The sequence below is a fragment of the Lycorma delicatula genome, chromosome 8 (genome assembly GCF_047948215.1).
Source record: "Lycorma delicatula isolate Av1 chromosome 8, ASM4794821v1, whole genome shotgun sequence".
In the NCBI taxonomy this organism is placed as follows: Eukaryota; Metazoa; Arthropoda; class Insecta; order Hemiptera; family Fulgoridae; genus Lycorma; species Lycorma delicatula.
Window position 1 is genome coordinate 86,205,349 of NC_134462.1, and position 15,380 is coordinate 86,220,728.

The 15,380-nt window shown below is 28.5% G+C and overlaps 1 protein-coding gene across 2 annotated transcripts in view; it reads left to right on the forward strand.

Annotated features, from left to right (window-relative positions):
• The window catches only part of Syx6 (Syntaxin 6), a 48,238-nt gene that overhangs the window by 19,562 nt on the left and 13,296 nt on the right, over positions 1-15,380 (forward strand). For both annotated transcript variants that reach the window (XM_075373022.1, XM_075373023.1), the window contains exon 2: positions 12,691-12,863. In XM_075373022.1, the coding sequence (XP_075229137.1) occupies positions 12,691-12,863 (173 nt within the window). The remainder of the gene's footprint in view (positions 1-12,690; positions 12,864-15,380) is intronic.

A 15,380-nucleotide genomic window follows, 5' to 3' on the forward strand; every position in this document is an offset into this window, starting at 1 on the left:
TCCACACATCTTAGGAATGGTCGAACTGAGACTGTACAAGACTACACTTCATTTATACTCATACATACATATCATCCTCAGAAGTAATACCTGAACAGTAATTCCCGGAGGCTAAACAGGAAAAAGAAAGAAGTATATATATATTACACAATTTTTTTTTTGACTGATGAATTAATTCGCCACAGAAGCACTCAAAGAAGCTTGTGTGTGGGAATATGTATATGGAAATTTTTAGTGTATGAAAAATGCCATGTTTGATCAGGATTCGAATCCGAGATCTCCGGATGAAAGGTCTAGACACTACCTCTCCATCACGGAGATTGGCATTTAATTTAGATTTTTTGTAAAATTTAAAGAAGATTGAATAGTATTATTTTTTACGTATGTTTTTTTTTTTAAATCAGTTGTGTTATTTTTAATAGTGCCAGTTATTAAGTGTAATTGTCATTAAAAGTGAAATACATTCGGCTTTTAGTTACATCTTCTTTTAACGGGTACTTCTCATTGAAACATAACATTACTGTGTAGAATTATCATGTTAAAAGATTTAGCTTAGTCTTGCTATTTAGGTTTAAGAAATGTTTAGATTTTGCAGGTTCTTTTTAATGCCTTGCTTAACACTACGTAAACATATATTTTTGTTTAATTTTCATACTTCGATAGAGATATAAAACGAAAAAAAATTAAAACTAATAAAAATAGTTATTTGTGGACTACCTAAAATTAGAATTAGTTTATTGAAAAGTAAATATTTTTTTAAAATGTACTGTTAATGTATTAAGCTTTATTTATCTTGTTGAAAATCAGTTGAATGTTTCTTGAACGCCTTCTGTTCAACATTAATTTAGTAAATGTAATCTTAGAAACCAGGTTAAAACGGTCCAGTTATTAATAAAATGTGCATCCTTGTTTTTAGTTTACATGTACGTTTAAAATCATTTACTGATAGACTTATATACTATATTGCATCTTTTAATATCATCTGTCAATATTTTTCTGTAATGCTGCAGGTTTATTGTGATGTTACAAGTTCGTTGAAGGAAATAATTTTTTTAATTATGTTTGAATGATTATATTCTAATCGATGAACATTTTACAGTTTATACACAATATACTAAATATATTTACGGCATATACCGGGTGTTCATTTGAAAAGTTACCGCATTTATTATTCAACAGCTATCAGTCCCATCGTACTTCTGTTTGCAGGCATGTATACCATTCTCGGAGGAACCTTTTTAAAATTATTTTCAAAGGGGTGGAACCCACCCTCTCAGCTACACCTACCCCAACTCAAAATCTTAAATGGCAATGGTAACATTTAATTACATTGACAACCCGAAAAAAATAATGAACTTTGGTGAAAAGAAAAATAAATCCGCCCACATAGAGAAATAAATCTTTGCTGGCAACATGTTGAAAAATTTATTACCTTGTTATAACAGGTTATAATTTTCTGCCAATCATTGAGAACGTAGTTTTTATGGGAATTTTTGAAAATTGGTTTTTTTCATATTCTGTGTATTAGTGGAAAAATTTTTTATTGTATATATTTCATCGTGATGTTTTATTTAAATTGTTGTGTTCTTTAGTTAAAATTGGCATTTGGTTTTTGTTATTGTTCTAACATTTGGCTTTTCATTTCTTGTCGTTAAAATGACTTACAATCCGGAGAAAAATACTGCAATAATTTCTACATATGGAGAACAAAGAAATGTGGTAGAACTGCCCAAGCGTTTAATGAACGGCATCCAAATAAAAATTATTTCGCATTCTTACATTGTAAAACTTGTAAAAAAATTCTAACAAACGGTATCTGTCGTGAATAAGAAACATGCAGGGCAAAAGGTTTTAGACGAATTAACTTAATCTTGGGAAATGTAGTAGCAAATCCTCGGAACTCAATTCGTAAAATATCACGTGAAACTGGGGATTTCTTATGGTTCTGTTTTCACTACATTAAAATTGAATAAATTTTTTCCGTGTAAAATTCAACTGCATCAACAAGTAAATGAGGATGATGCCGACAGAAGGATTGAATTCTGTAAAGAAATGATTCAATTAATAAATGTCAATCCAATGTTTACGAAAAATATTTGTTTTTCTGATGAATTCACCAAATGGCTTTGTTAACAAACATAACTGCCGATACTGGGTCGATGTAAATGCTCGTTTTTTCTATGTTGGAAACACGCAGTATCCTTAAAAAAATAAATATGTAGGCCGGGATTTTCGGTCTAGTATTTATCGATGGGAATTTGACAAATGAAAAGTATTTGCAGTTGCTGGATGAAGTTACTCGCCCGCTAATAGTCCACGCCTTAGAAAATAAGTTGGCGATGGAAACATGTTACTTAACGAAAACGTGCTTCATTTTTAGCAAAATTGAGCACCTGCTCGCTGTTCACTTCCAGTTCGACAATGGTTGGACTGATTATTTCCTTGCCATTGGGTATGTAGAAGAGGAACAGTTGAGTGGCCGGCAAGATCTGTTGATCTTACAACACTGGATGTTTTTTTGTTGGGTCATTTAAAATCAATAATTTATAAAGAAATTCGTGCTAACGTAACAAGAGTTGAAAAATAAAATTGTAAGAGCATGTAGTGACGTAACTAAAGAAACTTTAATAAAAGTAAAATGTGAATTTCAACAAATGCTTTATTATTGTTTATAGGAAAATGGGAATCATTTTGAACAAATGGTTTAAAAATTGATACTTTTATTTTATTGAGTTAAAAAAAAATGAGTTAAAATCTTGCACTGACGAAACTGTTCCTCTGAAGAAATTACAATACACTGATAGTTTTAATACTTTATATTAATTAGATCTTCGTAGATATTCACTTTTTTCAGACTGATGATGAAAATTTTATATGAAACAATTATAAAGTTTAAAAAGGAAAATATTACAGCAAAACACTATTGACATATAACAATTGTTTGTTAGCACTTGAATACTCAAAAGTTGATAAAGTTAAATAAAAAAATTAATATTTATTTATATATTTAATTTTTAAATATTTTAATTAATTGATATTAAAACGAATTAATATTTACATATTAGTGTTTAAATTAATTGATATTAACATAATTTTTTTTGGGGTTCAACTCGCAGCCAGGCATAGTATTTTTTCATATGCTACCAGATTTCCACCGGGCAAATTATCATAGATGGATGTTAACGCCTACTCTTTCATAAAAAAAGAAACATTTAACCACTACAATTAAATAATTTTTTAGTAATTATTTTATGTATCGAAATTTTCAGCAAAAATAAAACTGAAAGACACTTTACTAAGAAATGAAGAAATATCTTTTTTTAGATTTGTACGCCAACAATATTTTTGTATATCCACATTTTGTTTAATAAAGTGTGTTGAGGGTTCATAGATAATAAATTAATAATTTTCTTAACCTATTTTCCAAGAACTTTTTTCAAATGTTAAATAAATTAAATTTATATGAATGGTATTTTACCATCGAAACTTAATTGGAATGTTTTTTTTTTTAATATATGTTTGACAATAAATTAAGAAATTTATGATGTTACTGAAATATGAACCGATGTGATTTTTCACACCGATAATGAAATTATTATTTACACGTAAGAGATAATTCTCATAACGAAGTCTGAAATGGAAACAATAAATAATATGGTGGAAAAATGATGCTGCAATACGTTTGTTTAACTTATCTAAATCTTTCCTTTTGTAACATTATCACGAAAAGTAGTAAATCAGTATCATTAATTTTTCCAAAATCACATTTTTTAGGTTTTCCGGTACTAATGATACTGTAAAAGTGGTGACTAGCATAAATTCGTGGCGAATGACGTGACTAAATTTATTTATAAAGTTGGTATTCTTTATAAACAAATATGTCTTAGCTGAAGCAAATCATAAAGTGTCAATATTTCTTTTTTTTTCAAAGTAGTTATGATCACTCACTACCAATGGATATTATTATTCTACATTAACATACGGCTTCTTAGAGCTATTATTTTTTTTAGGTTTTCTCCATGATTTAAAAATTGATACTTTTATTTTATTGAGTTAAAAAAAAAATGTTTCATTTATTATTTCTTACGGGCTGCTATTGTTAAAAACCTTCATAACAAACTTAACTAATGAATGATTTAAGCTTTATTTTTTGATTAACAATTATTCATTTATGGATTGGTTTTTATTTAATCGTTAAGTTTATTTGGTAATAAATTTTTCATCATGTTACCAGCAAAGAATTAGGTACCTAAGTAGGTTTTTGTATGTTTAACTGATGTTATAATGCCGTGTTTACTGGTACGTTTTTCCAGTGTTTGAGAAGAAACGAAAACCCAGATTTGTAACAAGAACGGACGATTTCAGTCCTGATGCTTGGACCAATAACACTTTATCCTAATATAACAAAAAAAAACAACACATTTTTAATCTTAACTTCAATACCAGTGAACCAATTTTTATTTTATTTGTACCAAATTATTTGTCATTCAAAGGGCCTTCCAATGAGGTGTCATAAGCTACGTCGTCTCATTTTAAAAAAATAAGTTCTCAACCGTTGAAAATTTAGAAAACATTTAAGGACGAAATTTTGTGTTGGTAATTTAAAAAATAATTTTCACAGTTTTAATCCGCAGATTATGATTATTTCAAATTGTTTAAGAAGTAATATCGCGTAATTTTATAATTATTTTATTGGACTGAAATTTAAAACATATACTACCCCAAATGGTTTTTCACACCTACCGAAGGAGTGCGGGTTTTAATTTTCTTTTCACCAAAATTCATTATTTTTTTCAGGTTGTCAGTTAAGTGTTACCATTGCCATTTAAGATTTTTGAGTTGGAGTAGATGTAGTGGAGAGGGTGGTTTCCACCCCTTTGAAACTAATTTTAAAAAGGTTCCCCCCGAGAATGGTATACGTGCCTGCAAACAGAAATACGATGGGACTGATAGCTACTGAATAATAAATGTGGTATCTTTTCAAATGATCACCCGGTAAACTAGAAATAATGTAGGATGTTTCATAAACTGAAGTTTACTTTGAAAACATAAAAAGTTAAAAACGGGCTCCTAGTCTAGTTATAACTAGAAGCTAAATTAATATTTTTATATTCAAAGTAAAATTTAATTAATGTGTAAAGCTTTAAATATATTATATAGATCTTGTCAATGTAAGATAAATTATAATTATAAAAACAAATTGTAAGATGTAGAATAGATTTTTTTTAAAGTCCATAATAATTGTTTAAATACAAACACATAAAAGATGTTAAGGTAAAGTTATTTAATATAAAACAATACTACAAAATAGTTCATAAATCAGAAACCGCTATTGAAAATTATTTTTAGCACTAATTTATGTACACATTGAACAGGATACTAGTAAATCGTATTTTTTTTTCTCCCTTGTATGAAGTAAAGGAAGTATTGTGATCGCAAAAAATTTCGGTTCCCAGATTTCAATGGAAATACCCACTTTGATCATCCATTTTGACTAGTTTCTGCGTGATGTCTATACGTAAGTATCTCGCATAACTCAAAAACGATTAGCCGTAGGATGTTAAAATTTTGGATGTCGGACTGTTGCAACATCTAGTCGTGCACCTCCCCCTCAGTTGATTGTAATCAACTGAACTAAAAGTGTCCAAAAAAGCCAAAAATCCCCCAAAATTTGCATTTTGACCTTTTTAAGTGCAGTAATAAGCCCTAATTGAGAACTTTTCATCAATATATCATAAGTGGCACTTACTTTCATTGGTTCCAGAATTATAGCCAAATAAAATGTTAATTAATGAAATATTTGGATCTTACAAGGGAAGGGACATCGGTTCAAATCAGACTTCATCTCATTTTTCTTCTTTTTTTTAATTTCTTTTTTAAAATGAAAATGATTGATTTATTAATCATTGTTACATTAACCTTCATTGTAATTTTGTTTTTATAATAATCAATAATTCAATAATAACGATAAAAAAATGAAAAAAAATCAGAAGTTATGAGTGAAATAATTAAATAACATAAAAAATGTTTAAAAAATTCAGAAGTTATTAATGAAATAAAACTTTTAAAAATGTGTATATGTAATTTAATAGGCACTATTACATAAGTGTATATGTAATAATAGATTTGGTGAAACATCTGGTTATTTAATATTAATTGAAAATTATAATTTAGAATCGTATTTTTTTTGGATTTTCTAGTTTAATTTTATCTACATTGAAGCTAACTACACTGACTGAAAAATAGACCCTCACAAGAGCAACATACGAGGTGTGGCTATTAAATAACGAGACTAATGCTGCTACAGAAGAACTGCGCATGCGCCAAATTCGTACGACCGACAGCTGTGTAGCGTGAAGTCTTCTCTTTCGATTGTTGCCAGTCCAGTTTCTGTAGACATATTAGTCTGGCCGTGGCCTTCGTTTGGATAATATTTGTTTTTTTGTTTGGCCGAAAAAATGAAAAGTGTTTTATTAGAGTAAAGAATTGTCGTGAAATTTCATATGAAACTTGGAAAAACCGCTAATCATGTGTGCGTTATCTGATCCGATGACCGTCGGTTAACTATTCTTGTCTTTATTCAAGGCCCTTACCCAACTCCTTGAAAAAAATAAGAAAAAAACGACCCGAATTGTGGAAGAAAGAACAAGTCATGGGTTCTTCATCAGGACAACCACCGGCTCACTCTGTGTTTTTTGTCGAGACTTTCTAGCCAAGTATAACATCCCTGTTTTAGACCATCCGCCTTATTCTCCTGACCAGGCACCATGTGACTTTTAAATATTTCCCAAGGTCAAATCTGTATTAGAAGGAACAAGATTTCAGACCGTTGAAGCTATGAAAGAAAAAGCGACACGCGTCATGAAAGAGCTCACAGAAGAAGACTTCCAGCACTATCTCGAACAATGGAAAATTCTCACGTGGTGCGTTGTAGGAATAGAGAAGGGGATGTATATTGAAGGAGATAACTAAATATGTATAAATTTAAAATAAAATATTTTACAGCATTAGTCTCCTTATTTAATGGCCACACTTCATTTATATTGCGGCATATGTGCCCGATCTTTAATAAATTGCAAAAATTATTCATTTAGTTCATTACTCCTCTGCTATTCTCGGACAATATTCTCCCAAGTCGGAGCTGATCATAGTTTCGTTTATTTATTTTTTGTTACCAATCAATCATTTAATCGCTCTTTGGATTGGTGTAATTCTTCTGATCTTAATGTGTGTACACGTTTTCTAATTTTCTCTCTTTATATTCATCACCCTCTCTTAATCTTCTTATTTTTCCTTAACATTTTCTTTCTCTGTATATTTATCATTTTCTCTCAATATTTTTATTCTTTCTTTGTTTGCAACATTTTCTACCTGATTATTTTTTTTTTGGTTTGCAGCATTTTCTTCCTTTTTATTCTTTCTTTGGTTTTAACATTTTCTTCCTGTTTGTGTTTATCATCGTCTCTTAATCTTTTTATTCTTCCCTTGTTCTTAAAATTTCCTTCCTCTTCATGTTATATTTTTTTCGTATGAGATTGTTTCTTTTTCGTTTTTCATTATTCACCAAATAATCCAATAATAAAAAACCAAATTTTACACCGTAAGGTCGAAATTAAGATTTATAACCAGTGTACAGGATTCACTAAACGGAATAGTTTAATTATTATTAACTCTTATTTATATGACATACCAGAAAACACACACAATTCACATCAGCAATTCAGGAAGATACGAATAATACTGACCTAGTATTACGTGTAATAAAGGGACTTTCTATCTTAATATTTCATGTAAGATTGTTTGATTAGTAATTGTATAAATATTTGATGTTAACTAATTTTTCAGCAATTGTGTAAATGTCCACTTTATTAAATAATTGGAGTATCGTATCTCACTTTCAAATGAAATAAGTTTAAATGAATTGCAGCAAAAAGTGTATGTATAATTTAATAGGCGTATAAGGAAGTCATGTGGGGTCCGTATCATTTTTTTTTTCTTTTAATTAGTATTTTTAATCCAAAATAATTGCAATGAAATTATAAACCGTACTGTAAGAGTCTCGCAGATATCATTTCTTCCGCTCAAAAACCAAAAATGTTTATAATATAAATAAAAGTGTTTTTAAACAAATTATACTGGACACTATATTTCTACTATCAAAATCTGTTATTAATTTAGAATTTTTTTTAAAATAAAATACATGTTTAATAAAGCTGTTACCTACCCGATTTAATTTGTTTAAACAGCAAATAATCATAAGACACTTCGCACCATATTTTTCCTTTTTTAATAAAACTAGCATAAGACCTTCACGAATCGAAGATCCGTGATGTAATATTGCACTTATTACTTTGTAAGTGAAACCCTAGGTCTTTATCGTATCATGCACACACTTTTTATTATTATTATTATTATTAAATGACTTTTTTTTATTTCTCATCAAATAGTTCTAATTGTAGAATAAAAATTTCTGTTTACTTTCCTACTGTTCGTGTTTTTTGTGTTATTAGCAGCTATAACCTCTTGTAAACTAATATTTTTATTATTTTTTAATGAAGTGATTGGCATGAGAGCATTTACTATTGAAACAAGCTGTAGTAAATTTTCTTTCAAATTTTATTATTTCATGTACATTATCAAGTTTTTGTACGCTACCTAGTACTATCAAGTACTACTACCTAGGCGCGATTCGTAAACCCATCTTTTTGAGGAAAAAGAGAGTCATATTCGAGACTTGTGGTTCATCAAATGGAAAAAAAAAACGTTGTCTAACAAATTTCAAGGTATTTTTTGAAAGTGTACTTTATTAAAAATCTAATTGAACTGAAATATAATGTTCTAATTTTTCCCCTCATTTTCATTTCACTTTTAGATTAGGTCATGTTTTCAACTGTATAAACAAGTTCGTTGATGACTTCGCCGTGCCGTCCAGTTCTGCAGACTCTTATCGGCGAAGGTCGAACGAACTCTTGAAAATTCAATAGATAATAATATTGCTTCTGTAAAAGAAAACTTTCAATTGTTTTTTAAAAAAGCTAGTAAGAAGATTTTTCAAATGGTTAAGCAGTTTATTAAAAATGGCAATGGAAGCAAAATAATGCCTTTTTTGTAAGCCAAAATATTGAGTTATATGAAAATGGTTTCTTTTTCTGATTGGTGAAAATGTATATTGTTATTTTTTTCAGAATAACAGTGACCCTTTTTTGTATCATAAAAACCCCAAGAAATGACATTATACTTTATATGATTATATATACCGGCATAAAAATTTGTATTTTTAAACTTTAATAAACAGCAAGTATATATATGCTGTTTATATACATATATATCTTGTAGGCGAATTGAAAAATCAGGCTTATTGCTATGTGCCCAGGTAATTGGAAAATGAAATATGATGTATTTATTGCTTGTAATTATAAATATAATCTAAACAAACTTAACCTACGCTCGCTTTGCTCACTAACCTTGATTAGCGAGCATAGGTTTGGTTAGATTATATATATAATTAACAATTAATTGAGCGCATTGCAATAAGCCTGATTTTTCAATTTACTTACAACATAACATGTATATTGAGATTAAAAGAAAAGAATGAGATTTTCAATACTGGTACGTGAAATTTTTAAAGATAATAATTTTGCCTAATATCTTAAGAAATTAAACTAAAAAGAATTATAAAATTTCAGAAATGTACGTTTTAATTTTTCTAATTAGTAGCACCCCATTGTGGGTTTATTGATAGTATTATTAATGGTGTAATTCTTGTTAAAAAGGGTGGAAAACTCCTTAAGTACCTAATCAAATAATACTTTCAGTTTATGTTGTGTTTATCTAATAAAAGGGATTCTAACAAACATATTCACATATGAAACACAATTAAATATCCACTTGATAATCAACTTAGAACTTCAAAAAGAGTTACAACTGGTAATAAACTTGAAGTAGAAAGCAGTTATATATCCCCAAAATGCTGATTCACCATCAAACTATATACTGATTGCACTAAATTCTTCTTAGAACAAACTAGACATCAGGTATATTGTAATGAGTATATACATACACTACACAGAACCACTCTCATGAGATAATTTTTCAAATCATCTCTCAGAAATGAGAAACATTCAGCAATTAACCATAACATGCAAATTTTACTCAAAGCACATAACAAAAAGACAATTCATTTTGTAAAGTTTTGTTGAATTAAAAGGATGTAAGATCATTTAGAATGCCAATAGCATGTAAGATTACCTGAATTTATTACATAATTTAGATTCTTACTGCTCCCTTCCTAGTTAACTTTGTAGAGAATCTAATTTTGACAAAATTTATGTAAATAAAGTGTAATAAAATTAAACAGATTTGAGAAGTTCAACTTGCAAAACGTTAGTATTGAATGATTTACAATCTGGTACTATTTGATCTGGATAATTTTCCTCAGCATAATAAATTATGCTGAATGATGGTTTATTTGTAAATAATTATTTTCTCTGCATTTCAACCCAATTTTTAAAACATTCCCTGACCCATTACCAAATGTTTTTTTAAATTAAATATTGAGATAAATTTTAAATTAATCTTTGAAAAAATTAACATTCAAATCTAGGATTTGATGTGCATCACTACTTTAACTTCCCAGGCATTAACCGTTCAACTTGAGGAAATTAACACATAATCCATATTCACACTCATCTTAAGTAGCACAATTGGCAATTTGTAGCTGATATAAAGTGGTTAGTTAAATTTCAAACCATTGCTTGCATTTGCTAAACTTTTTTTGATTACTAAATTTCTCATGTCAGGATTCATAGGGTAGGGTTTCTGTTTGACTGGATCATAATCTTTACAGAGAATTTAATATATATATATTATAGAATTTTACATATACCATTGGAAACATATCATGCTTCACTGGATTTCCTTTGAGGCATTCTATTTTAATTTATTAAATTCACTATGCTACTCTTCGTCTAGAAATATTTCAGTCTTTATAGTTTGTAATAGCTATATACTTACCAAGATTTATATTTGATATTTCATTTATGACTCCTGATGGGCACTAATCTTAAATTTGAACATCTCACAGATTTCTCATTTCAGTGTATACAGTAGCATGCAAATTAATCTTTTCACCTTAAAGGAAAGGCAAAAGTGGTTGTAAAAGAAAGACTATTCCAATACGGGATCGGTTATTAGTAAGAAAAAGTAACTTGATCCTAAATTATCCGCTACAGTCATAAATCGAGAATTAGCAACCTGTGGAACATCTGTAAACACCAACTTTTTATAGCTGGAAAGAAAGTTCACCAGTCAGCTAAAAAGTAGCTTTTAACACCAGCATTATGAAAAAAAGGCCAGTTTTTAACACCAGTAATATTCAAAAAAGGCTCTTGTGGGTCAAAGCACATGCTAACTGGACAAAGAAGACTGGAAAAATGTTGTGTTTTCTGATAAGTCACATTTTTATGTTAATGTTCCATGCATTAGAAAAGCATCAGATGAAAATACATCAACAGCTCATATCCAACAATTAGGTAAACATCCTCAGAGAAAAATATTTTGGGGTTGTTTCATATTTAAAGGTACTTGTTCATTATGTGCAGTAGATGGTATGTTGAAAGTGATAGATATATCAAGATTCTGAAGGAAAGGATTGTGACACGACTTAAAACAGATTCCCATTAGGTAACGGAGTGTTTCAACAAGATTTGCCTATATTGCCAAAAAAGTAGAAACATTTTTTTTAATAACAGCGTGCTTTTCTGTAGCCTGGAAACTTGCCAGACTTAAACCCAATTTAAAATTTATGGGCAGTAGTAAAAAAATGAATTGTACCTCAAAAGTGGAACTCATTAAAGTACTGTATATATCACATTTTGTAGTATTTCACTCATCTTATCTAATTTATTTATTTTAATTACCTGCAAGTAATGTACTACCCTCCTTACTAACAAATGAATTGCTAGCTTTTGGGTCAAGCATGGCTATAGATAATAGATTTTATATCTTCAGCTGGTGGTTAACCAGAAACAAAATCCAGGCACTTCTATTTCTGAAACCTATTCTGCGGAGGTCAATGAAACATTTCTCTGCAACATAATTGCTGTGGCAAAAGCAAATGAATTTTGTTGTTAAAAAATTATTTCCTAAAATAGATTTTGACTATCAAAAATAGTGGAAAAGGATTCATAGCAATTAAATGATACAACACTGAGGCTATTTTAGGATCTAGGGTGATCCCTCTGTGATGCTAGAAGGCGCAGTTAAGAAGTAATATTGTCCTTTATCTTGGCACTTATTAACTCTCTACAATCTCCATAAGATCATTCTAGATTCATAGTAGATGTTTGTTTTGTTCCCCCTTCAAAAAAGGTTTGTTAAAAACATTCCTTCTCTCTTTCCTGTGTAATTATTTAATGATTCATATTATACTTTATTTCCTTTAAAGACTTTATTTAAATAAATAAATTATACCAAAAAATAAAGCCACTACTAATACTATATTTTTTATTATTAAAAAAGATTAAATTTATGATTTCGGAAATTCTTTTATGCCAGTGATTTATTGATACAAAATATCCATTTTATAATACTCTAAATTCATGTGTTCTTGAATAACATCCAAAATAAATTAGCTTTGTTGGGTTTTTTAAAGTATTAATTGTTTTTTAATAGTCTGTTTAATTTTTTTAGAGAAGTATCAAAGGCACTAAATAAAACAAGAGGACTTTATCGGCGGTGGGTTGAATTACAGGAGGAGATAAGTACTAATTTATCTAAAGATGAACTAGAGTGGACAAAGACTGAATTGCGAAATGCATTACGAAGTATTGAATGGGACCTTGAAGATTTAGAAGATACAATTGATATCCTTTTTTAATTATCCTATTAATTTATTTTTATAGTTTTCTTATATTTATATATTAATTTATGTATATAATTTTTATCGTAAATTCAACTATAATAAGTGGCTATTCCACGAAGGCTATCAAATAGGCAGATATTTTCACTTAAAGTGTCTTTATGGTATGGTAAAAAGTTGTGAAACACTCAAATAAATTAAGTAAACTGTATGTTTTGATAGATTTGTTACTTGTACTATTAGATAGATTTGTCTATTATCTGCACTCAGGTTTTGTTGATTTAGACTTAATGCTATCTTATGAAAATTAATAGATTTATATTGATTTTATTATGTTTTAGTGTCATTAATAGTAATATAATATCACACCGTATTGTAAAATTTTGATGGCATTAGTATTAATCATAATCATTTATTTTAATTTTTTTTAAATTATCATCAGAGTAATAAAATTCATTAGAATTACAGAACGTATGAAAACAGATTTTTTATTTGTTTTATAATTTAAACAGACAATAATCACCTATTAATACTAGTACTTTTGCTGATAAGAACTAAAGATATTTATTTAATTTTTTGGCTAAAAAAATGCTTATAATTGTTTATTTATAGATAAATGTTAAAATAATAATCACGTATTGATTGTTATATTTATATTTCTTGGAATTTAATAAAATATTAAGTCTTGTGATTGAACCAATTAAATATGTCTAATACATTTTTTTCACATTTGCTATAAAGTTTTATACATCTGATATTTATACATCAAAGAAAAAATTAATTGTACCACTTTATGAATCAGTTAATTTAGCAAGTTTTCAGGGTTTTCAGAAAATGAAAATACAAAGATTCACAAAGACCAGAAAATATTTTAAAAATGTTTTTTTTTTAATTTGCAATCCTTTAGAATATATCTACAATACAATTATATAAACTTTAATATTGACATTAACACAAAATGTTGACACTTGTGAATTTTTCTACAGACTATTAGAGTGTATGTCATTGCATTAATTATATTATTACATGTTCTTAGGATTGTCACCATAATTTGTTAATACCATATCCGATAATCAAATTTTTCCGTAATGTTTTCATATTGAACAGTTTTCAATACTTCTAGACTGTTTTCATGTACTTAAAATCCGTCATTAAATGCTTACGAACATAACAATTTAGTTTTATTTCTTTATCTAAATATTTAATCGGTGAAAATGGACGTTTTCAATTTTTTTCTTCATCAAAACATGTTTTCCTAAATTTTGTACATTTTGCCTGTTTATAAAATGTGATTTAACCAAGAAACACGTTAGCAATATCTATTTATAATAATAGATAGATATCCCTCTCTCAGAGAGGTAGATGCCCACTGTAGGACATAGCCCAGCCATACCTCAATAGCTTCCGTCATATCTAGCCTGCTGGATGAAGCAGTAGTAGTTGTTTTGGAAGTGTTACGTTTTACTCGAACAAGAGTATTTATTCATAGAAACAGAAGTGTTTCCATTTGTGAAAAAGAATGATTTTTTTACATTTTTATCTAATTTCTGAATTTCTTAATTATTTAATAAACATTTTCAGTGTATGTATAAACTTATGAATGTATAAATTATGATTGTATTAGGTTGAAGCAGTGATTCAGTGAGAATTAACTGGCATATTACTGTTACACTAATGAAGTGTTTGTTTCTGTTGTTTATAGTAATTATATATGGCTATGAAGACTGTATGTAGGACTGTATGATGAAAAGAAAAACATGAAACATAAACAGATGGAGACAATAGTGGTGCCAGGGACCTGCCAACAGGCAAAATATCACATCATGATGATACATACAATAAGCTATAATACAAGTTTCATGCTGCTTGTGACTGTTTGAATATGGCATTGCACTACCCATTAGCCACAACTTTAGTATTTTAAAAAAAAATTAATTTAATGGTAGACATTTTTATAATTCTCTTATGATGGATGTTGTACGATTATGTTGTTTTATACATCATATAAAGTACGATTATTAAATTAGAGGTTGAAATTATTTTTCTTACTTCTGGTAAATGTCTATATTACCACATATGCCTTCTATGTTAAAATTTTAGCGTCCCTTAAGTTGTAGGAGTGTATCCTTGAATACTGCTGAAAGGTGTATGTTTAAATATGTACTGATAATCTCTTATAATTATTATTCTGTTACTTATTTCTTGAGTTTAATAAATAAAATGACTAGAGAAGTCTAAGATTATTTTTAAAGGTTTAAAATATTTTATTACTACATTATTAGCTTTCCTTCTTCAATATTATCATAATAATATCACTATCACTTGATGAATTAATATTTCGCAAATATCTAAATTTCTTCCTCTGTTACTTGCTATCATTCTTTTCCTCTTTAACCAAACCTCCCCTCGTGTGATACATATACCTCTTCTTGATATAGAACTCTTGTTCAGTAAGTTATTTATTTTGCCTTTATACAACTTCATTATATAACTTGTATAACTTTATACAACTAGTCAATAA